The sequence below is a fragment of the Armigeres subalbatus genome, chromosome 1, assembly GCF_024139115.2.
Source record: "Armigeres subalbatus isolate Guangzhou_Male chromosome 1, GZ_Asu_2, whole genome shotgun sequence".
Classification (NCBI taxonomy): Eukaryota; Metazoa; Arthropoda; class Insecta; order Diptera; family Culicidae; genus Armigeres; species Armigeres subalbatus.
The window spans coordinates 224,080,690-224,107,571 of NC_085139.1; the positions used below are offsets into that span (position 1 = coordinate 224,080,690).

Here is a 26,882-nt window from a genome sequence, read left to right on the forward strand (position 1 = left end):
TCTTCTTGTAAAACGTGCTTGCCCAGAATAATGCGGGAGAGTGAATGCCTTGATGCAACTTCGATAACTTCGATTAATCGATCCATCGTTGTGATAATCGATTAATAGGGCGACGACTACCACTTGACCACACGCAGGCAGGGACGATCCCTCCCCAGGCCATCTGCGAGTTGTGGTGCCTGCCTAGGATGTGGTGAGGTTTGACAGTGGGCCCTGTTAAATTTCTATAAAAAGCTGCAAGTATCCGCAAGTGGACTCCACTAAAGCGACCGTGTGCCGCTCAAAGCGCACAGGCCCAAGTCCTGGTGTTAGGTGAGACGCTAAACAGTCCTGACACGACGGCCCTCCGACGAGACAGGAGGTTTGCACAGGCCCAATAAGCCGCCTTTGAAAACAACCATTACGAACGACATAGAAGATAATACGACTCGATACAATCGGCAACGACCTAGGCGATGAATAAAGGATCACGATTGGAGGTTTGGAGCATGGAACTGCAAGTCGCTAGGCTTCGCAGGATAATCTACGACGAATTACATCCCCGCAACTTCGACGTCGTAGCACTGCAGGAAATCTGTTGGACATGACAGAGAGTGTGGAAAAGCGGTCATCGAGCGGCTACCTTCTACCAAAGCTGTGGCACCACAATCGAGCTGGAAACCGGCTTCATAGTGCTGGGAAAGATGTGCCATCGCGTGATTGGGTGGCAGCCAATCAACGCAAGGATGTGCAAGCTGAGGATAAAAGGCCGATTCTTCAACTATAGCATCATCAACGTGCACACAACAGCTCACACGAAGGGAGACCCGACGACGAGAAAGAAGCGTTCTATGCACAGCTGGAGCAGACATACGATGGATGTCCACTGCGGGACGTCAAAATCGTCATCGGTGACATGAACGCTCAGGTAGGAATGGAGGAAATGTATAGACCGGTCGTCGAACTGGATAGTCTGCATGCCGTATCAAATGACAACGGCCAACGATGCATAAACTTTGCAGCTTTCCGTGGAATGGTAGTCCGAAGCACTTTCTTCCCCCGCAAGTATATCCACAAAGTCACATGGAAATCACCTATTCAAGTAACGGAAAACCAAATCGACCACGTTCTAATCGACGGTAAATTCTTCTCCGACATCACGAACGTACGCACTTACCGCAGTGCGAATATTGAATCCGACCACTACCTCGTTGCAGTATGTCTGCGCTCAAAACTCTCGACGGTGATCAACACGCGTCGGAGTCGTCCGCCGCGGCTAAACATTGGGAGGCTGCAAGACGGTAGACTAACCCAAGACTACGCGCAGCAGCTGGAAGTGGCACTCCCAACGGAAGAGCAGCTAGGCGCAGCATCTCTTGAAGATGGCTGGAGAGATATTCGATCCGCCATTGGAAGCATCGCAACCGCTGCACTAGGCACGGTGGCTCCGGATCAGAGAAACGACTGGTATGACGGCGAATGTGAGCAGTTAGTTGAGGAGAAGAATGCAGCATGGGCGAGATTGCTGCAACACCGCACGAGGGCGAACGAGGCACGATAGAAACGGGCGCGGAACAGACAAAACTCGATTTTCCGGAGGAAAAAGCGCCAGCAGGAAGATCGAGACCGTGAAGAGACGGAGGAACTGTACCGCGCTAATAACGCATGAAAGTTCTATGAGAAGTAGAACCGTTCACGTAAGGGCCACGTGCCACAGTCCGATATGTGCAAGGACATAAACAGGAACCTTCTTACCTACGAGCGTGAGGTGATCCAAAGGTGGCGGCAGCACTACGAAGAGCACCTGAATGGCGATATGGCAGACAATGGTGCAGTATGGTAATGAACCTAGGAACACGCGCGCAGGACATGCGACTTCCGGCTCCGAATCTCCAGGAAATCCAGGAGGAGATCGGCCGGCTGAAAAACAACAAAGCCCCTGGAGTTGACCAACTACCAGGAGAGCAGTTTAAACACGGTGGCACTGGCTAGAGCGCTGCACTGGGTGATTACCAAGGTTTGGGAGGATGACGTTTGGCCGCAGAAGTGGATGGAAGGTGTCGTGTGTACCATCTACAAAAAAAGGGCGATAAGCTGGATTGTAGCAACTACCGCGCAATCACTTTGCTGAACGCCGCCTACAAGGTACTCTCCCAAATTTTATGCCGCCGACTAACACCAATTGCAAGAGAGTTCGTGGGGCAGTACCAGGCGGGATTTATGGGTGAACGCTCTACCACAGACCAGGTGTTCGCCATACGTCAGGTATTGCAGAAATGCCGCGAATACAACGTGCATACACATCATCTATTTATCGACTTCAAAGCCGCATATGATATAATCGATCGGGACCAATTATGTCAGATAATACACGAAAATGGATTTCCGGATAATCTGATACGGTTGATCAAGGCGACGATGGATCGGGTTGTTCGATGGATCAATGTTCACGTAAGAGTGATTTGACAATCACGTAAGAATGAATGACACATAACCTAAACATAATTAGGCTTCGCAGAGGTAAGCGATATTTTAGGTGCAACTAGGCGAGAATTTACCGAATCTGCAGTTCCTTCCTTGGAAAAAATATCAACGGAAGTCGCATGAAATTTAGAAGATTTGTAGAAAAGTGATATGGAAGAAGCTTAAGCTACATTAAGTTTAGAACTACAGTTTTTTGGTAGCGTTAGTATAAAAATTTTATTTCAGATTTCAACTTCCAAGGGTGGACTACTTTTTGATCGGTTCAACATCGGAAATGGCAGCAATTTTTGAAAAAGAAACTAATTTCAACATTTCTAACCAAATCTGATAAATTTCATTCGACATTCATCAATAAATTTGATTTGTTTTCCAACAGTGTTTTAGCGATAATTCCGAAGCGCAATGGCCGTATGACAGCATTTCTTGTCTAATATTAAAGTCATCATTTTGCATCAAATGCATTTCAACGCGAAGAGGTCTCCTTTTACGGCTGCGGGCAGTAACTAACTTATTTTGCATTCATTTAAAACAAAATAATTTTGCAATATATTTCAAAGCATATAGTGGTTACCTGATATCATGTAGCTTTCACTAAAAGTTGACGTAACCAGTACGTAGAAATCACCTGATCAAACACGTAACTATTTTCAAACTTCACGTCATTAGTACTGGAAAATCCAGTCAGATTCACCTGATAAATCACGTAACGCAACGAAGCTAAATATTTTTCAGGTTACATGCCATTCAGGTCACTTTTACGTGAAAAGTGTGGTGGATGAGAACCACATTTGTTTTCAGGTAAGCATGACGTGAAGATTTTTCAGAGTGTAGTCAAAGCAATTCATGAAGATACGTGTTAATCTAGTTTAACTGAAAAGCTCGACCATGGAATCTATAATGTCCATAATTCTAACCATCCGACAATAAAAATGATACCCCGAATGACCGTTACCCCGATTTTTCCAAAAATTAAAATAAAAAACATGTACTCACTTTCTTGCTCACTTTATTACTTTATTAGATTGCGTTTCAATAATGAAGTTGAAAATAGAAACTATTGTCTTGTCTTGTCTTAGCACATGCACAGCCAGTATTGAAAAGTATCCTGGAAATGTCGGTTGTATTTCCGAGCATTTTCTTGTCTGCATTAATATTTGCAGCATATCATAAATATGACACAAGTATTAAAACGGCCAGGCCCACCGTGCAGGCTTGAAGTTGAAGTTGAAAATAGAAACTAATCAGTCAAAAGTAGCATATTCAAAATAATTAAAGTATGAGTCATTTACTCACCCGTCTTATTCCGGGCTACCGCGTTGTTTAAAAGAAGGAAAAATTTACTTTTTCATCTCATCCCGGACAAATGCGTGCTTTAAAAGAAGGAGGCATTCACTCTTTCGCATTATTCCGGGCAAGTGCGTGCTTTAAAAGAAGGAAGCATTATTCCGGAGAAGCGGATGCTTTAAAAGAAGGTGTCATTTACTCTTTCGCATTAGTTCGGGCAAATGTGTGCTTTAAAAGGAGGAGACGTTCACTGTTTCGCATTAAGAGGCCCGCACATAGAATTCGTTTGCGTTGCGACACATGCGCCAAACGCAACGCAAACGTACCCCATGTGCCGGCCTCTTTATTCTGGGCTTGCACGTGTTTTAAAGGGTGTCATTTACTCTCCCACCTTATTCCGGGCAGATGCGTGCTTTAAAAGAAAGAGAAATATATGCTTCGCATTATTCCAGGTAAGCGCGTGCTTTTAAAGAAAGTGTCATTCATTCTCCCTCCTTTTTCTGGGCAGATGCGTGCTTTAAATAAAGGAGGCATTCAATCCCTTGCATTATTCTGGGCAAGCACGCTTTACAAGAAGGTGACATTTACTCTCTAATCCTATTCCGGGCAAGTGCATAATTTGAAAGAAAAAAATAATTTACTCTCTCGCCTTGTCCCGGGTAAGTGCGTGTATTGTATTTAGCGCATTAACATTATTTCTTGCTGAAGATATTTATATCCGTTTCATAGACAGGACATGTATTAAAGTAAAAGAAATAATTGCTTATACTGAAAGTCACATCACGTTTTCACAAATTTCTCGTGAAGCCAGACTTGCTTTCATTCTCTCCGCTGGTCTCTATATAAGCACCGTCTCTGGCAAGGTATCTGGAATTCCCATTATCCCGAGCGCTCCCGGCTCAAATATTAGGATAATTGTTAGCATATGCAAAATTAATAATTTAAATTTTCGGGGTAATGGCTTTTCTGGGTAGATGGGGTATTCGGGGTAGTGATCATTCGGGGTACTGGCGTTCGGGGTAGTGACATTCGGGGCAGTGACATTCGAATTAGTGTCATAGAACCGTCTTTCAACAGGTTATAGGCCCTGCACTTTAGACGTTACAATGGAAGACGAGAAACGTTGGATTTTTGACGGTACAAATTATGATCAATGGACTTACAGCATGACGGTATTGTTAGAAGAATAAACGAACAGTGGGTAATGTCTGTGACATAACCGCTAAGTGGACGTAGGACTTGACTTGACGGTGCCTTTGAAGACACGTTATATGTAGCAACCCTATAACCAGAGATCGGCGGAGTGAAAAACGGTCGAAATGGCAACGTATGAAAAGGTATGAAATCGTGAAAACAATACTGGCATAACTTGAACTTTTAGCTGGCTTCTTATGAATGAAAAAAGTAAACAAGTCAAATTGGAACCGCTTTTGACGGTTCGATTGGAAACAAGAACCTTTCGAAGCCTTTCGAACCTAGGGGCCGTCCAGAAACCACGTGGTCATATATGGGGGGAGGGGGGGGGGGTTTGCAAAATGACCACGATAAGCCACATGGGGGGAGGGGGGTGTTGCTCTCGAACCACGTGGTTTTTTTTACACGAAAAACTTTTGGTGAATAACAATAGCGGTGTAAAAAATACAAATAATTAAAATTCAATGATTTAATCATTAAACGCAAAGCGCATCTAAGGGCCGATGTCCACGTAGCGTCTTTTCAACTCAGCGTTAAAAAGACGTAGGTGTACATTGAGAAAAATTGATAACGCAGTGTCGGTCGCAACGCCGATGCATATCTGCATTATTTGACCATCTTAGCCTAAGATCCTATATCCATATAAAAATAAACGAAAAAATCAATGCTTTGCAGGTTGCGATTCTGTCTTAATTTCCACAAAAAAAAAATTAGAAAAAGAAAAATGGAAAATATTTTTTTAAAAATCCGCCTCGAATGGTTTTTGGCATCACGCCGCCGACACTTTTGCATCAGCGGACTGCAGCTACAATTTTGAAAAATGTTCAAGCTTTTACAATAATCCAAAAAAAAAATCTTAAGAAAAAAACTTCAAAAGAATTTCTTGTGGATATTCAAGAAAAATCAAGTAAAGTAATTTCCTGTAAAAACTTTGACATTACTTCATACAATCCTGATAAAGTGCTGGCATTCAGATTTTTTTTTGAACAATTCTCTCTGAAAAATTTTGCTTGGAAATTTTGCTACAAATTGATAATGAAAAAAAAACAAAACATCTCCAGTGTAAATTCCGAAAAATTTTCCTTAAAACTCCGAAAAAAAATCCATGTGAATTCTGTCTGAAAATTAAAAACAGTCCCGTGGGAAATACATATAATTTTCGGTGGAAAAACATTCTAATGAATTTCTTCGACAAGATCTTCCGAATCTTCACCAGAAATTCTTCTTCATTTACAAAAGAAGTTTTTCGATCAATTTGAGAAGTGCACTTCAAAATGTTCAGTCTCCAGTTAGCCTTGCGAGGATTGCCAATCCGGAGATGACGAGTTCGATTCTCGTTCCTGTCTAGGATGTTTTCGGGTGGGAAACATTCTCGACACCCTAGGTATAGTGTATCCATCGTACTTGCTACACAAGATATATAATCGTGCAATTGCTGGCATATAAAAGCTTTCAATTTATAACTGAGGAAATGCTAGCAGAATATACTAAGTTGAAAAGCTGATCAACTTCCAGTTGGAATATGGAGCCAATGCCACATGAAACACTTTGATATTCCCTTTGATTTTTTTTTTCAATTTTGGAATTTTGAAATGAAATTTTTTCGGAATACTTTTTTACGGTCTTTGTGAATTCTATTATATTTTTTTTTAAATTTTCCAAGTATTTTTTTATTCGAGGCATTATTTAGAATTTCCATGGAAGAGTCTATGGATTATCTTCAAAAAATTCTTTGGATTTTCAAAGAATAAATCTTTAGAATTCTCAAGGTTCATGTTTTATGAATTTGACCCAGAAATCATTTTAAAATTTCATCGGGATGTCATTTTGATTTCTTTGTAGGTTCAGCTAAACATTGCTTTAAATCTTTACCATGCAAAGATGCACAGGAAATGATTTAGAAAGTTTAAAGAATTTTCACATTTCACAATCTTTAAAATTTTGATTTAATTTTTCAAGGAATTCCTACTGGAAATGCTTCAAAAGTACGACCTTTACAAGTACTACAAAAGTACATTTTTTTTCGTTATTTCCACTTGTAAAAACATCGGAATTGGTGTTTCAGTCGAACTTTTTTCGATTTCCTACTGGAAAATCTTAGGAATTTCTATCGGAAATATTTTGGCATATTCCGAATAATTTCTATTGGAAATTTAAAAAAAACTGCTGAAAATTTCTAAGAATTTCTTTTGGAAAACGAAAAAAAAAATCCATTGGAAATTTAGAAGAATTTCCTTTGAAGATTAATTAAAGTTGCCCAGGATTTTGAAAAAAATCTTCACAGATTCTGTAAAAAAGTAAGCTGGATTTTTTTTCTAATTTACACTGGAAATTCTTCGGAATTTGATGTTTATTGGAATTGGAAATATTTATTGGAAAAAGGTTATGACATAGAGAAGCTTGGATTTGAAAAATCAACATGAAATTCTAAATAAAATGCTTTTTAAATTCATAAAAGGGTCTTAGAACTAAGGAGATTCCTGCGATATGAAAAAAGTGGCAGTGTTCCAGAAAAAAACACTCCAATTCCTAAAACAATCTAGGTTAAAAAATAGTGTTATAATAACGATTGAAATTGAATTTCAAAACAAATCTCAACCCTTTCAGGAATGATGGGTCATATATGCCCAGCGTTTTAGATTGTCTATAAAATCACAAAAGAGAACTAGGCCACCATTTTCTTCAGCAAAATTGTTCATCTAGATATTGGCTTTACAGAAAAAATAAGGGAGCTCAAATTTGACTGACCTTCATGACCAACTCAGATATCCGAAACCTTGGGAAGATTTCGATTCTAAGAGCATGTAAATAAAGTTTAAATGTTTGAATCATTCTGAACAGATGGGTGGTCAGATAAGATGGGCCATCCTGAACGTTAAGCCAGTGATTAATAATCTACCAGATCAATCAAGACATTTGCAATGTTCTCATCATCGGTATATACCCAATCCGATGAAATAAGCATATGATTCTAATTTCCATTAACATGAGATCCAAGAGACAAGGTACCCAAAATTATCTTGAGTCAACATCAAGTTGCACAATGACTATGAGGTTTGTTCGCAAACTGTTTTTGTAGGGCCTTAGAAACACTGTGTTCACGGACTTGAATGATCCAGTAGTGCAAACATTAGGACAAAGTCTGTAGTAGCTTGTATAAATAATAATTGAAGTCATATCAACCCAATGGACCTACTGGGATATTATATCATACATCATTCATAAGTTGGTTAATTGGATAAATCGAATGATCCGAACTCCAAAATAATAATCTATATAAAAGGAATCTATAGGGATATTCAGTGATGAACCTTATAGTTATTTAAAAAAAAACACTAATGAAAAAATTAAAAAAAAAATTAAAAATATAGGATGTTTTGGAAAATTTCTAAACCATTATAAATTTTTCTCGAAATTTTTATTAGATATTCGCGAGTCCACATTTTTTTGCATCCTCCTGATGCATTGAAGGTGTGCGAGTTCTAGATATCCTAATACCTGATACACATTACATGATAACATCATCAAAATTTTTGACTTCATGAAAATTTATAATTTCCATGCTGGGTTTAGTTTGATTTTGACTCAATTGAAATTGTCCATCTTCAAAATTGATCGGATTAACCATATGTTTTAGTTACATAAGTTTTTTTTTTAAATTTTTGTACTTGAAAAAAAACCACGTGGTCATAGGTGGGGGAGGGGGGAGGTTCGCCAAATGACCACGATAAGCCACATGGGGGGAGGGGGGGTTGAAAATCTTCAAAAATATGACCACGTGGTTTCTGGATGGCCCCCTAGTCCTCCATCATCGACTGCCATGTGCATGTCATACAAGGGTGCGATGGTTTGCAGGCTCGTTCTTCAACATATGCCCCAATCGTATAATCCAACGGATTAAGATTCGGACTGATTTCATATTGTTTTTCAGCCATTCTTGGGTCGAATGGACGTGTGACATTATGCGCTCTATCATGACGACATCGTTATGATCATCGGAGAATTTGGCCTTCACCCAGGGGACCACTTGGTCCTTTAAAATACCGATAAATAATTCGGTATTGATTTTAAACCCAACGTAAATGATAACAAGCGGCAGTTTCAAACCGTTGGACGCCACCAAGCCTAACATCGTGACATCAGCCTGCTAGGCTGCTGCTCAGAAGATATTGCATTTGTCGTAGCTTCTGAATCCGAAATAGCTGCAGTTGCAGAGAAAACAAGAAATACGTTCCATTGGTGAAGGATAGAGATTGCTTCGAAGAAATACTTCGTCTCCCAAGAAAGATTCACATAGCTGTTGCCAAATTTGCTGTTGTGAAATTTGCTGGATTAATATGAGCTTTCACAGAAGTTGACATAATGAAATTGTCGTCAGTCACAAAGGACGTACTGCATGTCCATTCCTGGACTACATTTGAACCTATTTTCAATAAGTCGTTGGGAGGAAAAAGGAATATCCATAACACTTGCACGAGGTAATTTACATTAAAAGTAGTTGTTTCTTTTGATAAGAAAACAGTCGCTACCGGAAGAAAGTATGGAAGGTTATGCCAACTCAACATTGAACTTTATTCGGAAGCTATGGAAGCTATGGCAAAATGAGATGGTTCAAACAAATTCGAAGCTGGCTTATTCGAAAAAAAAAAACAGTATTTGTGAAGTTTGTCTAGCTGGAAAACAGTCGCGCAAGTCGTACAGTGGAGCAAATGGAAGAAGATCAAGTCGACCGTTGGAACTAATCCATACTGATGTGGCCGGTCCTTACAAACCTGCGGCGTGGGACAGAAAGCGATTTTCCATCATGTTTATTGATGACTACAACCATTTCACCGTCGTCTATTTAATGGAAACGAAAAATGAAGTCTATGAACTTTTCAAACAATATAAGGCCAAGGTTACGTCGACACTCATAAACTAGCAAGAATTCGTTGTGAAAACGGTGGTAAACATATAAGTAGAGCGTTTTAAACAACCTGAGAGTTTGTGGATCAATTGCTTACACTCATTTCCTGAAACAGCGCCGTTGGATACAAATTTCCCCTGATGTAGTTTTCAATTAAGCCAAACACAAAGTAAAAGGATTCTGTGTAGACGATCCTTAACGACTGTATAATGACGAAGTACGTGAAGATCAAGTAGATGAACATGTTGGACATGAGCCTGAATAACTTGTGGAAGAAACACAAAAGCTAGAAGTTAACTCGATTGAAAATATAAATATTGATGAACAGCAAACAAAAACAGAAGAAGAGAGATTATCAAGCAGATCTGAAATTCTCGATGCCAATGATGTGATAACTCGGAAGCGAACACAAGCCTCTGGTTAAAGTACCAGCGTGGATGAACGACTATCAAGTGTCACATATTGAGGAATCATCTTTGGCATACGTCCTTGACGCTGAAGCATTTGTAGATGAAATACCGAACAAAATTGATTAACTGAAACGAAGGAATGATTGGTGTTCACTGGAAAGAAGTTATCGAGTCAGAAAATTTATTGTTAAAAAAAATTGTAATGGAAGTTGGTAGAAAAATCTAGTAACAAGAACGTTGTCGACTGCAAGTGGATATTCAAAGTAAAACGAGATGGAGATGGAAACATTGACCACTACAAAGCTTGTTTGGTAGCAAAAGGCTATTCACAAAAGAAATGGAACCTTTCCAAAAGATTTTGAATCTGCGACATGGGTGAGCTGAAACAATTCATAGGACTAAAGATTGATTACAACCGAAATATCAGCGAAATGAAGATCAATCAATCCGTATGCATCGATAGGTTGTTTGAGCGATTTGGAATAACGAGCTGCCATGCTGTAACAACTCCTTTAGAACGTCATCCCAAACTAGTAAAGCGTGGAGACGAACCAATTATCAAACATTCATAGAGTGAACTAGTTAACCTCGATGAAGTCGGCCCCGGGACCCCCTTCCGACTAAATCCGGCCCTGCCTCGAACATTAGGATTGCTATATTGCTGCGATGCTGATGCAGCTAAGCTTTAGTTGGTTACGCGGATGCTGATTGGAATGATCAAGAAGATAGACGTGCCATATCCGGATTTATATTCAAAATTTACGACGCCACTGTTTCATGAACTTCAAGGAAACAGAACACAGTAGCACTGTAGTAGCTGAGTTTGTATCTCTTAGTCAAGTCACTTGTGAAGCAATCTGGATAAAGAATCTACTACTTGAACTCGGCCGACACCTGTACATATCAAAATTGCTAAAGAGCCTCGAGAGCACTATCGAATAAAGCATGTTGACATACGATTCTACTTTAATCGTGAATGTATTCAAAATAAGATGATTCATCCGGTTTATATTTCTGCCAAAGAAACAAACTTTTATTCAGGCAGCATATTGAGCAAACACGTAATAAGGCAAAGAAAAAAAAAATTACATCCTCAGAAATTCGGGATCGGAAGTGGGGCTGGGTCGGCCACACTCTACGTAGGGGCGGAAACGAAATCTGTAAACAAGCAGTAGACTGGAACCCATCGGGACATCGCAGCAGAGGCAGACCCAGAGGCTCATGGCGGCGAAGCCTCAATAAAGAAATAAAAGAAGTCGACCGAAATCTAACCTGGCAACAGGTTAAAGCGATAGCCGGGCAACGCTCAGGATGGAGATCTTTCAAGTCGGCCCTTTGCACCACCGGAGGTGTACAGGATCCATAAGTAAGTAAGTCAGAATGATTTCTAGGACGTGTAGTGGAACGCACCCATAACAAATGCTAAGGATACCGAAAGCAATAGTCAGACCACATTTAGTCTACGGAATCACAATAACAGCAGCGGCTTCAAAAACAAATTTTGCAAAATTAGTAAACAGTTTATCTCCAAGCTCTAAGAACATCTATGAGGTTACTAAAATCTACCCCAAATCAGGTAGTATTATACGAAACTGGTGAATTACCTTTAAAACTAAGAGCAGAATTTTTTACTTCGAATATGTGACGTGCCCTGATACGCAACAAAGGTTGCTGACCAAATCGTCAACCCGATCAAGGCACAGCATGAGATATTCTTGATCTAGTGTTTTGAAAAGAGGTTTTATTCGATCCATTCCGGGTCGTTGCTGGGATAAGATGAAGTCGTATTGTATACCTATCTACTTTTTTCATTCAAATTATTGATATAAATCGTTCAAGTGGTTATAATTTGAAAGTTGTTGATGTTGATTTCAAAATTTAATACTCAAACCAACAACACTCAATGTGAACACTCACCTTCGATATCCGCAGCACAATCGGTGGATGCTCAAGCACGGAGGGTGACGCCAACGGCACCGGTATCGTCTTTATTTCCTTGCCGCGTTCCCTCGTTCGTACACGATCTTCCGTTCCACTTCCTCCACTGCCGGATTTCGTAGGACTTGCCAGCCCGACCGGCGGCGGATCTGGCATGGCCACTACCGAATTTTCCGGAACATTTTCACCAGGCGCCGGCGCCTGTACTAATTCCTCTAGATTCACTGCCTGCCCTTTTTCACCATTTTCTTCGTCCTCTTCCTCTTCTTCCTCCACTTCTTCTTTTTCAACAGGTTTTTGGGTCGATTCCGTTGTTGGTGACACTTCTGGCACTGGAGCCGGCTCCAATGCCAGTTTTGAAACCGGCGGAGTTCGCGACACTTCATCCCGATACGGAATCATATCGAAACTATCATCATCTTCGTTATAGTTAACCACTTTGTTCCTAATCCGGGACGAGTTCCGTTTGGGTAGCTCCGGTGGCAGAGCCACTTCCTTCTTGACCTTTTTCTGTTTCTTCTCTTTTTTCGGTTCTGTTTTTTCCTTTTTAGCGGATTCTTCTACCGGTTCTGAAGGTTCTTCCACAGTGTTGGCATCGGGTTCCTTCTGTTTCTTCTTCTTTGATTTTTTCTTATTGCGGACCTTAGTATCTACGGCTGATGAAGCACCCAGAGGTTGATAGTACCCAGCCGGCATGTAGGGTGGACTCCCGCCGGCATCGTGGGCAATCCGGGCCTGAAGCTGCGCCGCTTGATGCAGCAGAACGCTTTTCGGCTGTGGGCTACCATAACCCGAGGAATCCCGATGAGGATCCGGCGTAGCGATGGCAACCGGAGGAAGCGTATTGCGGCTTTTGAAGAACTTCTTCGGCTTAATCGGATTGGGGACCTGCGTGGACAAGCTCGCCACGTTCGACGGGCAGTTGAGGTCATCCGACTCCTTCGGGCTGGTGCTTTCGAACTCTGGTGGGAAAATGTGAAGCATCACTTTGAGAATGAAAGTATTGAAAAGAAAACGTTTAGATGACTTACCGTAGCTGGTGTTGCGTATCGAAGTGAAGCTTGTTATACCCCAGCGGCCTACCAGCCCAGCCGATCGGAGTGGAGCCGGCCGGTTTGTGTTTTCTTTCTCCTTGAGAAGGGAATCGATCGGAACGATCAGCCCGTGCCCTTTATTCCACTTGGACATGATGGTGGACTGCTAGAGGTTGTCAACACTCCAAGTGGGAGCTTTTATATTATTTATATTAGTTTATCCTGAAATGAGAGAGGAAAATGATGTTATAAAAAGGTTTTGTTTTTGAATAGCTATTTATTAACAGGGACAAAGCTACAGTCATTGTTGTAGGGGATTCAGACTGTTCTCTTTGTTCATTTACGTAGCTGCAATGCAAAGCAACTCCAGCCTGGTCTTCAAGTTTGGCTAAAAATTATACTGATATTGAGAAAAATAGACTGCTATCAATGTTGTATGCAGTATTTTAATAACTGTAGGTAGTGCTCATGTTACAAGAAGCCTTTTTTCGAGAAGCAGTTTCCATTCTACGAAGATGACGCGTCTGCCTAGGACAACTATTAAACGCAACTATTTTCTGACGTACTTTCGATCATGTGTCCAATAATATGGGAAATAGTCAATGCCATATTAACTGCGTCGCAACCGTTAAGAATGTTATTTTTTATATTATTTTTTCAATCTAAGGTCTGTGTGGCCTGTGCAGTACATAATCGTACTTTTCGTCCTCTATTCAGCTCGGTCCATGGCTGTACGTCACTTGATCGATGCACCTTTCTCTTTTGTGCCCGTCGGATCGCTATTGAGAACTATTTCCATTATTCGACATTTTGGCTACGTGCCCGGCCCACCACAGTTGTGCGATTTCCACGGTGTGAACGATGGATGGATCCTTCGTTCATCGGTAATGTTTCATATGCGAGTGAGTGTTGTGTAAATACAAAACCATATTAGCGAGAAAGAGAGAGCCGGCATTATACACCTCTCTTATACACATTCATTCCAACAGAAATGCGCAACTCAGTAAGGCTGATGACATACCTACCTAATGATGCGTGTGCTGATATTTTGCTTCCCGATTGCTTAGACGCGTTCGCGCTCGCACACGCCTCAGTATGCCATCGCCCCAATAGTGAGGCAAAAGCGTTAAGATTTAATACTAGGTGGTTCATTTTGATTTTTTTTTATTCCTTTCTTTATTTGGTAGGCACTCTGTGTTACTTAACCGCTACTGTGCCCAGGGTGTCGACTCAAATTTGAGAATAAAATTCCCTGACTTTCCCTGACTTTCCAGACCATTCCTCGACAAATTCCAGGTATGAAAAATGTTTTTTTCAATTCCTAGAAGCGCATGAAAATTTCTGCATGTATAAACCCTTGAAGTCCATTATGAGTTTCTGAGCTACTGGGAGCAGTGTTGTAAAATGTCATTTGCATGCTTTTTCATAATTTTCCCAGAACTTTTTTCAGTAGTTAGCTATCAACTATCAAGTATGGCGAACTTATAGCGCTTAAATGTGGCTACAACTTTGTCTAACAAGAAATTGCTGTAAATATGTAATTTGGGGCGTGGGAGGCAAAATGTCATTCAAATGACATTATGTCAAATGACACGTGATATTTTGGAGAGATTTCACTCTCTAGCCTCAGATGTTATATTTAGAGTAATGTACCTTTGAACAAAAATATAGCGCTACTCAAGCGTTATGCGTGCATCTAAAATTTTAAAGTAAATTTGGCTTCCGAAGAAAGTTATGAACAAATTAGTCGAATGACATGCAGATGACATTTTACAAGCCTGACTGGAAGCCTAATCACCTCTAGAAACAGAAAATTGAGGATTTGGAGAATATCGTAGGCAAATCTGGTCGTTCATAAAAATTCAAGTAAATGCGCAGAACTCCTGAAAATTATTCTTAATTCACATGTTTCCAAAATTGGCTCCAATTAATGTTATAAGTTTTCTAGTGCCTTCATCAACAATTGGGAATTCTCACGGACTCCCTGGTGTCGCAATAGACCTCCAGTACTACTGACGGACTTCTTCAAATCGTTTTCATTATCTTACTGGAAATTTGTGTGAAATCTTGTATCTTTTGACACGACTTTTGAACTCTTTCCAAACCATCGTGGATGCTTTTAGAAATCCTTCTAGAGCCGTTAAAAAATTTTACGGATTAGGTGAACATCGAGAAACCTCCATGGCTCTCAAGTATACTTACGAAGTAAGTACCTATTCTTATTCACTCTCTGTGGAGTTTATGGACTTCTAAAAATAGTTAAGGACTGCTTGCAATCTTCCAGATAATCATGAATGCAATCCCTACAAGCTCACATAAATCTTTGCAGCACTTATAGTAAGCCTAGCAAAATATTCTAACCACTGCAATATTTTAAATAACTTGGTTTGAACACAGTCAGGTCGTTAAATTTTTGTCGATTGTGGCCTTCGGTTTAAATAAAGCAATGGTCCCATGGAAAAATATCCAAATAAAAGGTGTTTTTTTTAAAGGGGCATAACTAGTCTCAAATGCTAAGGGGAGTTACACCTACTCTATTTATTTTATCGATTTTAAGTTGTTTTTCAAAAACGGTCTTGGAGTTCTAGCATTGTTTTATTTATAGAGAGTTGCAACAAGCAATGAAACTTAATAAGGAACATTTAATAGTTTTCTGAAGAACTGGAACTGTTAGAGGATTCCTTTGCATATTTTTATATGAATCCCTTCACGAAGACATTCTATTCAAATTTGAGTAAATACCATACCAAGTTTTTGGAGCGGAGCCTTTGTAAAAATCTACTGAACATCCATCGAGGGACTCCAGGATAAAAACTATCCAGACAGTTTTTTTAAATCCTTTGGGATTTTTTTTTGTTTCAGTGAGAATTCTGAAGTAATTTCTGGACAAAATTCTCAAAGATCAACCAGAATACTTCTTGATAAAATTGTTTTATAAAAATCAAAAGCAGCGAATGTAAACTGAAACATTACCATTGACAACAACATCATCCTCCTCTTGCGGCCGAGCATAATTATAGAATATCGAGTAACGTTTAATGTGGTTTAATTGAGACCATCGCCACCTACGTACATGAGGTAGTCCATATGATGCTTTTACCCACTATCATTTTCTCTACATGACCATTAATTTGACCCACCTAAGGACGTGAGGATCGACCAATGACTTTATAAGCCCATCATCAAATGGAAGTTCACGTAATGTTTTTAAAATATTACCCTCAGAATCATGTTTGGAGATGAGGCCACTGCTGTAGAGTGCCGTCACAGGTCAACCAAGATACTATTCGGGGTTTTCGTTTAACAAGCTTCCAAATATCTAGCTGTTGATTGTAGGTTGAACATGTTTGATGTTTTTTGGTGAACTGTTCTGAACTATGGCCTATTTCCGCCATTTGATTCAGTTTCGACTGCTTTCACTAGATAATTTTTTGGGCGTTACATTTTTATCAAAAGGAAATGTACTATATGAGATTTTTCATTAAAGTTAGTAGAGTTCATTAGAGTTTTAAATGAAATTTTGCTATATCATAGGTACATAAAATTATTTTATAAGAAATTACTCTTGCGATTGATAATCATCATCAAAGTATTTGAAAGAACTTTCAGAACTTCTTTTGTTTGATGGGAACATGACTCAAACGCTACTAATAAGGAAACCGCAAAAAAAAATTGACTCCGATATAAAACCTTCTTTTTCTTCTTATTGGCATTACATCCCCACACTGGGACAGAGCCGCCTCGCAGCTTAGTGTTCATTAAGCACTTCCACAGTTAATAACTGCGAGGTTTCTAAGCCAAATTACCATTTTTGCATTCGTATATCATGAGGCTAACACGATGATACTTTTATGCCCAGGGAAGTCGAAACAATTTCCAATCCGAAAAATTCCTAGACCGGCACCGGGAATCGAACCCAGCCACCCTCAGCATGGTCTTGCTTTGTAGCCGCGCGTCTTACCGCACGGCTAAGGAGGGCCCCAATACAAAACCATTCTAACTGAATAATCTAAAATATTAAAAAGGACTTTAAAAAACTATTTGGATCAGGTCTCAACTGTGACCATTTGAGCAACATGGCTTTGGAACCTCTGTTATTGTTCAGTGATTAATAGAAACAAACTCGATTACCATGGGGAACATGAAAAGGGCACGGAGTGTACTTTTCGTCTAGAGACTGCCAACGGCCACACAAAAAAAAAGCTTTATAGCTTGATAGTGGAGGTAGTTGTCAACTGTAACTGCCTCGGTGTATTGTTTATCGGCTATGCAGTCTGATGACCAGCAGTTATATTAATTCCGATCCGACGTTTCAGTACCTTTATTGGTCCTTTTTCAATGGATTAAAATTGGTTCAGAATTTCATTGTCATAAGTGTCCTTAGTTTAGTATATTGCTCGAATTAAAAAAAACACTATAAATTTGCAATATTGGCTTTTGTGATTTTTTTCCCTGACCTCAATGAAATTTCCCTGACATTCCAGGTCCAAAATGAAATTCCCTGACTTTCCCTGACTTTCCAGGTTTTTCCAGGTAGTCGACACCCTGTGTGCCGGAATCTACTGTGGTATTCTGCTGCCAGAATCCACACAGAATCTATTTTTAGATTTTTCCATTATTCATTGTTGTTGTCGTTGCTGGTCCATCTCACCGTGAGTCCATTGTGTCCATTTGTCCGTGTCGTGAATCCAATGATCGTTGCATTGTTCGTTTGCCATTTATCCGGGTACGTTGGAGGAATGCCTCCGAGAAGAACAATTTGTCAGTCGTCATCAGGCAGTCGTAACGGTAAGAGCGCTCCCCAATACGCCACCGTATAGGCTGCGCATCTGGCGACTGACGAGGGTTTGGTGGAGGGGCTGGGAATCGAACCTATGACCATTCGCGTGTAAGGCGAACGTGTAGCCAACTACGCTACGGGAACCCCTTATTTTTTTTTAGTATGATCTAATAATTCAAATGAAATTTGTATATGATTGAATTATTTACATATTTTATTGTAAATGAACTCTTAAGTACATCATTTGAGCTTGGTGTTTGGCAACTTTCTGCGCGGTATTTGGAATTGTCTTCTGAATGTACGCGGTATTAGGGGTACCAGGGGTAAAGTGAACAGGCAACGGCTTGTTTATCCCATATTTTTGCCTTCCATGGTCTCTGAGCTATTTTAAATCATTAACTAACTATTTAACAGCTAGATTTTAGCCAAATTCTGCGTGCTTTCCCAAAATGCTAGTATGGTGTAATTTCGGCACTTCAGCCATGGAAACTCTGAATTTGTAGATCTGAACCAAAATATCGTTTACGTCGTTTATGTTGCTTGTTGTGAAGCGGTACTAGTTGGTGTAAGATAGCTTTTTCATTTTTGTTGAGTTTAGGTATGATTTAAAACCCAGATTAATCCACCTATCGGTGATGGTGCCTTTCTCGTTTCTTTCAAGTGAGTAATTTCTACACACTTTTGGAATAAAAAAAAAACCTACTTAATTCACCGGGTGGTGATACGGCCTTTCTCGCATTTAGCCAAGACACCAACCTTATATGGCGATTATATAGTTCGATTCCATTTTCTTAATAACTTTTAAACGCTATGGTCGATCGTTCAGCTCGATCGTCAATAGTGATCAGCAAGGCTTTGTCCCCTGTCGAATGCAACTTGTTGCGAGAAAATCGGTTAAGAATTACTATATTAAAAAGTGGCTAATGTTTTTCGGTTTTCGTGTGCACACACACACATACACACGGACAGACAGACACTTGTTCAGTTCGACGAGCTGAGTCGATTGGTATATAACACCATGGGTCTCCGAGACTTCTATAAAAAGTTCGATTTTAGAGTGAAATGATAGCCTTTCGGTACAACTTTGTTGTACGAGAAAGGTAAAAAAAGTATTATGGCCATAACTTATTAGCCCATAGTCCGACCCGGCCAATTTTTAATAGGAAATAAATGGGACACGATTCTGCGTCGAAATCGGTTAAGGATAACTGCCAAAAAAGTAAGCTAGACTTTTTAATGTGCTTTTATTTGCTAAAAGGTATTTTGGCCATAACTTCTAACCCCTAGTCCGATCGGTCAATTTCCAATAGGAAACAATGGGGCAGGATTACCCGTCGAATGCGACTTGCTTCGAGCAAATCGGTTCAGGATAAGTGCCTGAAAAATGAGCTAAACTTTTTAATGTGCTTTTATATTAAAAAAAAGTATTTTGGCCATAACTTTTAAGCCCATAGTCCGATCGGGCCAGTTTTAAATATTAAACAATGGGACAGGATTTTTCGTCAAGTGAAACTTGTTGCAAGCAAATCATGCTAAGAAGAAACCCGACAAGACGTAGACGTAGAGCGAGCGTTTCTGGCGAATGGAATACAGCTATGGCATCGGAGGATGGGCCACCTGAACAATTTAAGTTTGAAGCAGCTCAAGAACGTGTCCGATGGCGTGGATTTCCAAGATGAGAAGGTGAAGAATTGTACAGTCTGTCTGGAAGGAAAACAATCAAGAAGACCATTTCCAAAACACGAATCCAGAGCAACTGAATTGCTGGAACTGGTACATTCTGATCTCTGCGATCCAGTGGAGATACCTTCCTTGGGTGGCAGTCGATATTTCGCCACGTTTGTTGATGATGCAAGCAAAATTGTGGCAGACTACTTTCTGAAGGCCAAAAGTGAAGTCCTGGTCTACTGAAGGATGCGCGCATGCAGAAAGAATTCTGGGCGGAGGCGATATCGACGGCAGCTTATTTGGTAAATCGATCACCAACTAGAACCATTGGAAACAAGACACCTGAAGAAATGTGGACCGGCATTGAGGCCTGATTTGAGGCACCTGAAAGTTTTCGGTACGAGTGTGATGGTCCATGTTCCAAAGGTCAAGCGCAGGAAGTTCGATCCGAAAGCGATAAAGGGTGTTTTCGTAGGCTATTGCGAGGACACAAAAGGATTCCGGGTTTACCTCCCGGAGAGTCACAAGTTCGAGATCAGCTGTGACGTGGAGATGATTAATGAGGACGAGTAGGGACTTACTACTAGGTGTCCTCAAGAGGTTCAACCGGTGGAATTCATGGAGTTATTTACTGAAGAAATCATAGTGGACGTTAACAAACCTACCAAAGGGACGCAAAGACATTCGGAACAAGTGGGTATTTGCGATTAAACGAGGACCTGATGGAAGTCCGGAGCGCTACAAGGCACGGCTTGTCGTGAAGAGGTGTCCACAGAAGCCTGGCGTTGACTACGAGGAAGTCTACGCTCCCGTAGTACGATATTCAACCATTCGCTACCTGATGGCGGTGGCAACGAAGTTTGACTTGGATCTGGATCAGATGGACGTGGTTACCGCAGTCTTGCAAGGTAAACTGGGTGACGAACAAATCTTTATGGTTCAGCCCGAAGGATTCATGAATTCAAATGGCAAGGTCTGCAAGCTGAAGAGGGCATTGTACGGCCTGAAGCAATCAAGCCGAGTATGGAATGCGAAGCTAGACGAGGTGCTACGAGAATCTGGCTTGCAGAGATTGCTGGTGGATACCTGCCTGTACTGGATGCTGGATGGTAAGAAGATGCTCTTTGTGAGGATATACGTGGATGACCTGTTGATTTTCACGAACGATCGACGATTGAAGCAGAAGCAAAAAAAAATTCTTGATGCAAAAGTTCAAAATGAAGGACTTGGGTGAGGCCACACCCTGCCTCGGCATTCGAATCCAGCGGGATCGACGTGGTGGCAAGCTATCATTGGATCAACTAACGTACATTAAGGAAATCATTCGACTAATTTTCAAAAGTTAGCTCCTAGTATCGCTTGTAAGAACGCTCAAAGCAGGCGATTCATTAGCCTTAGTTACCTAGTTGTGCATAGCAACCTAAGTTTGTTATTTTCAATAAATAATGATTAGTGTTCTAACATCCAAACCTGAAGCACGCATTTTATCAAGCTCTACTAGAATGTGTTATTGTAAGAAAGAGCAGAACAACAAGTGAAGAACACATTTTGCAATCATAGCAAAATTTTTTAATTCATGAGTCGCAGCAAGCATTTGTACGAGGACGGTCGAATTTTGTTTCTGCTGTCAAGTTTTTTTTTTAAGTTTTTCGGTCGAAAATCAACGATGCTGGAAACCGCACAAGCCGAATTGATTGCACTCGTGATAAGCAACGCCGTCAGTTCAATCGCCGGAAGGATTCCAAGCTAGAATTTCAACGTGCTACCTGGACGCAAAATCCAGACGTTAGTCCTTTGGAGAAGCAGTGCCCATGATGATGATCTGCAGTCAGCTGCCATCGTTGGGTATAAAGTCTTCCTCATCATGTTCGAAGACGTATTCGGATTCAGCGCATGGTTTCAAAGACGGGATGTCGGCTCGGGGGATGTGTCTCGATTCAGATGGCTGAATGACACCATTTGGCAGTTCTTCCGAAGCTGCTAACAACGAAAGGATAAATTACATTGGTGAGCCAGTTCTAATTATTCTATTTTAGGGTAATAAGGTATAAAAGACCACCCTTAATCACCTGCGGGGGGTGAATTACACCATCTTACCCTATTATGTTTTTGATGCTTCATAAATCATATTATTGACTACTAAATACGCACAGGGCATCGTTTGCTACTATTGCCGCGGATATTGTGGGAGTCCCAGATATCCGGTTCACGCTTTGATTAGCAACGGTGGCTCTTCTCGAGTTTCTACTCCCTGAGTAGTTAGTGCGAATAAGGGCATCCTTGTGATCTTTTGATGTACCTGTTATGAACAACTAGTACATCCCATTCCCTACACTTCCTGAGGTTCCTTGCCTCAAAAGTGATTCCTTTTTGTAGTACTAGTCTTCATAACAAAAAGGGCACCATTACGGAACATGCGATATGATCAAATTATTCGTAGTACGATGAGGATGACGCAAACACATACACACATAGCAAAGTTTTTTTTATTCATTTTCAACTGATTTTGATATTTTCTTTTCTTCAAATATTTTGCTATTAGTTATTTATTTGTGTTATTTGCTAGATCAATGTATGTTATTATTTTTGCTATTTCAACAACTATATCAAACAAACTAATATCAGATTTTGCTATTCAGTTATTCATATATTAATAGTAAAATTTAATATTATTTTGCAGTTTTCTTCTAGCCGGTAGGCACACAAACCTATGCCCTCAAATAACCTGGAATAGCTCCTGCGATCAGAACATGGTTTTGAACCTGTTTTTCAAAACTAGATGAATTTCTTGCCGAACCAAGCGAAAACCAAAGGAATCGGTTGATATTTCGCAGAGTAATTATATTCAATTGAATTTAGAAAAAAAAAATTGCTCGCCCTATAATTTTGTCCAACCCCGGTACGGGCGATACGTCTGCTTGTCTGTGATAAAACTATGAGTTAATACTTTTCAGGAAACACTTTGAATGTTATTAGGAATGTGTAGGGGAACAGTTCCGTTTTCCATCTCACTGAGCATATATTCATCTCATCGCAAAACAAAGAAACATAGCACTAACCTTGTCGCTTCTTTTTGCCATTACGCGTGTTCACTGGTGAAAAAAATCACAAAAATAAGAAACAAACCAAACTCCTTTTCAATGGTTTGCTTTTGATGGGATGGATATAGGAGCAATGGGATGAAGTGCCGAACCGTTCCCCTATTTAGTTTAAAATATTTTGACCGACTTATTTGCATTATTTACAAGATTGTTCACTTTACCCCACCGCCTGACCATTTTACCCCGCCCAAAACAAAATTGAATTATTTTGGACTAATTTTAAATGATCAAAATAACATATTTGAACATTTTTTATTCACAATGGGCCTCGATAACCAATAAGCTAAGTTTCGACACACCTGCACTGAACAATGCAATTTCTTGATAGCCACTCGATAAACAGCTGCAGTTCTTAGGGTGTCCAATTTAATAGGACATGTCACGGTAGTTAATAACTGTGGAAATTATGATTGAATACTAAGAAAGCTGAAAGGCGGCGATGTCCCAATGGAAATGTAATGCCAGCGAAGAAGAGCGTGTTTTCACGCGGATTTCGAGATTTACGTGGAACGTATCCTCCGTATGACTTCAGTACATATATTCAAAGCTATCTCAACGTAAGTAGCCTTACATCCTTTTAGTTGTATTCAAATCTTTGCTCTAGATAGATTGCACTTCCAACGGCGATTCACTAAGCCCTAACCTTAAGATATTCAAGAGTCGAGACTTGCACTTTTACATACGACTCATGATTTCAGACCCACAAAAGTAGGTTTGAATACTTTGTATCAAACAGTAATCTTATTGGAAATTTATTGCAGCTGTTGACTCTCTTATGTCACACATAAATAACGACAAAAAAGCAATCTAGATCGATTGCTTTAGAAAACTCAAACGTTTTACTAAAATTTCATTACATATGATTATAAAGATGAACATGAGTGATTCAAATTTTGACTTTTTTGCACCTCAATGCTTGAACTATTGCATTTGCCATATAATTAATCCTCCTAAATTTTTAGCTGATTTGGACGTAATTTTATTGTGTTGATGCCCCCATCAGAAGAGTTGATGCTACCGAAAAGAAGAACTCAATAACGAAACACACCTTGTTCATTGTTTACAATTTTCAAATCGCACACAATTTCACTGATTCACAAAACTGCATGAACTTTAACGCACCTGCCTGATTGCTCATTAATATATGTCATGATAGACAGTAGAAGCATAATTATTTATCTACTTGATAGACACAGGTTGGTAAGTGACCACATAAAACACAACTAAAACACATGACATCAGCGGATAAAACTCTTTGTTTCAATCCAGACAGTAATCGTCCTTTCATATTCTGCACCATTCAAACGAGAAACACCAATGGTTGAATTTGTTTTGATGTTGCTGCTTACCTGAGCAAATCGTATCCAAAATTTTCACTCATCAAATGTCTCATAAAGAAAGTCATCATATCCATTGGGACCAGCATCAAGCCTCCGAGAGTCGAGAAGATTATTGACGTTCCAATCCGAGCCTAAATTTAAATGGCACACAGTGAGGATCATGTTGGATATCCACCAGGTATGCCCCCAGGTACCACCAGTCGTCGATGGGAAACGAAACCACGGTGAAGGGTTTATCTCGTTCTAATCCAAAACTGGTTTACAGTGAAAAATGGTGCTGCTCGCTGCATCGCAGACGGAATAACATTTTTCCCCATGTTTACAACAACAAATCCTCCTCACCAACACAGGCGCGGTAGCACACGCATGATGACGGGCAGCTCGTTCGCACTGTCCCGTTTGTTTGGCTGTCTGTGGCGCGCGCGAGGCGTACATGAAAATACCATCTTTTTGTCAAAGACCATTCATGCCGCCGCCGCTTTCTTCTTGGTCGTGCTTTTGCTTTCTCGCGGTGCAATAGCGTACGTAGTTGGCGGACAAGCGCCCTCGCGTGAAATATGAAACCGCAACTCCGAGGGCGATTGGTTGTAGTTAGAGATGGGAAACACTGCGGATCCGTACTTTGTTGAGCGCACAACTGCAAATGGATGTTTGTAAACACTGGTGTCGAGTTCAAAACAAAACCCACTGACAACCCTGATAAAAAGGTGACAATCTCGCGCTTGAAAAGCATCAGACGACAAACATGAAGAAAGCTTTCACAGGGCTGTTTTAAACCAATGAGCGTTTCATATCATGTTCAAGCCGAAGGCTTGTTTATTCAATTTATTCGATGGCATTCAGTACATATAGGAATTTGTCATTTTCATTCAGAGATGTTACAATTAATGAAACTTCACCAAATTTTCATCGATTTACCATTATAAAATCTCGCGTAACATATGATTACGGCTTATAAACCAAAACCATGATTTTTGGTTTTCTTTCATAAACGATTGCTTTGTAAATTATTCTTCATGCTAGTTAAAACTCCGTACTTGATATCTCTTAAGAAACACATTAATTGCTATTTTGAGTGAACGTCTCATGAACCATTTGCACCATAGTGGTTTTTAAGTCCTTTGTTGGCGCCCTTAACTACCATGCGGAATATTTGCTTTGGTTTTTAGGCCGTTCACTTTATATTGTTTATTTAGAAAAACTAGCTTCAAGTTATTTTAAAATCTATATTCTTACTAGGTTTTCGATATATCGCATAGCAGAACTGATCTGGCTAACAAATCTAAACAAATCCGATGGTGTTAGTAGCTTTGAGCAAACGGCTTAAAAACCAGACGTGTTGCCGGTGATGCGAGTAAACGGCGCGATTTTTGTTTTTGCTGAAATTTTGTAGATTTCGAATGGTTTTTCAATTAATCTTGATCTGCTGTTATAATTCAACCATTTACGTATAGTATTGACATGGTTTTGGCAATGAAATGTGTTTCTACTTCAATAAATGAATTAAATTAGACTTAGAAAATTTGAACCTCATTTTTCTCGGTTCAGCTTTGTTGGTTTTTCGGCCCTAATCATATGTTGCTCGAGAAATTTGTAATTTTTAGTTTATTAGTGTTAACGAAAACCTGGTAGTAAATTTTTTTACGATTAGCGGAAGAAACACCATAATATGGAAACTGCTGTCTAATTTTTATTGGTAATATGGTCTGGTCTTTCTAGATGCACACACTTTCTCGCACATCTTAGGTTATGTTATAGATAGGAGAAAATTGGCTCCCGTGCTTCCCGGATGACATATGAATTAAGTGTGCTGAAAAGCTCCAAAAAAGTTCGCCAAAATATCGTACACAAAACACTACGTCTGGCTCAACAACGAATACAAACGCTAGTAAAAAACCTCTTATCATCGAAACGAAGAGGCTTTGATCAAATCCGATTTTTTAAATTACGTAAATGAGTAGCGCAATGAGAAAGGATTGCCATAGTCTATGGTATTGCGCAAAATATCGGCCTCAACACGACATATCTGCAGTCTGTTCTCTCCTAGGGCTTTCCCTTGTAAATATTGACTTTTTTCGCCGATTCCAAAAAGATTAGGGCCTGCTCGCGTTGTTTTTTATACCCATTCGGTAAAATTCACGAAGCTTGGTGGTAGTTAACTGCAGTTCTAATTAACGAGAAATTTACTAGAAAAGTCAATGTTTACGTTTGGGATATTTTACTGTTTCTTTAGAAGACTGATTAGTCAATTAGTTGACGAAGTTTTACCCAACGGATACTTTTGCGTGTTTTATTTTAATTTTATTTATTGTTTTTGGGGCATTAACGACTACAACGATCGCCTCGATGATGATGATGGATTTTTTACTTTTTTGACGTAATTATTAATTTAACTTTTCTTTGTGTAGTCTATAAGAGGTAAATAAACCATTTTATTCAAATTTAAGTTTTCACACCAACGGCTTCTATTTGCAAAAAACAGATAAGTGAAAAAAGAAAGTGATTTTAGAATGATTTACCATTTTTCGGTTTCTCTGCATTTTTTTCCCATTAATAGTAGTACATGTGCATCTCGTTTCAATAAACTTGAAATTTGTCAGAAATTTTCGCGTATTTCTCACTACTACCTTAATACACATCGATCATAACTTGTTGTGACTTGTTGAAACAGTTCAGTTGCTGAAAATTGCACATTTGATTCTAATATTGGAAGTTTTAGGGAAAATGCGTAAATCCTCTAAAATTTACTCGAAGTGACATGTAC

The 26,882-nt window shown here is 39.8% G+C and overlaps 1 protein-coding gene across 2 annotated transcripts in view; it reads right to left on the reverse strand.

Annotated features, from left to right (window-relative positions):
• LOC134205827 (protein wings apart-like) overlaps positions 1 to 26,882 on the reverse strand; it is a 60,608-nt gene that overhangs the window by 28,826 nt on the left and 4,900 nt on the right. Inside the window, exons 1-3 of one of the 2 annotated variants that reach the window (XM_062681440.1) lie at positions 24,128 to 24,397; positions 13,227 to 13,451; positions 12,175 to 13,157 (exon numbers count right to left, since the gene is read on the reverse strand). In XM_062681440.1, the coding sequence (XP_062537424.1) occupies positions 12,175 to 13,157; positions 13,227 to 13,383 (1,140 nt within the window). In that variant the 5' untranslated portion in view covers positions 13,384 to 13,451; positions 24,128 to 24,397. Of the gene's footprint in view, positions 1 to 12,174; positions 13,158 to 13,226; positions 13,452 to 24,127; positions 24,398 to 26,882 lie in introns of those variants that run through there. The other variant, XM_062681439.1, reaches the window with a different exon arrangement.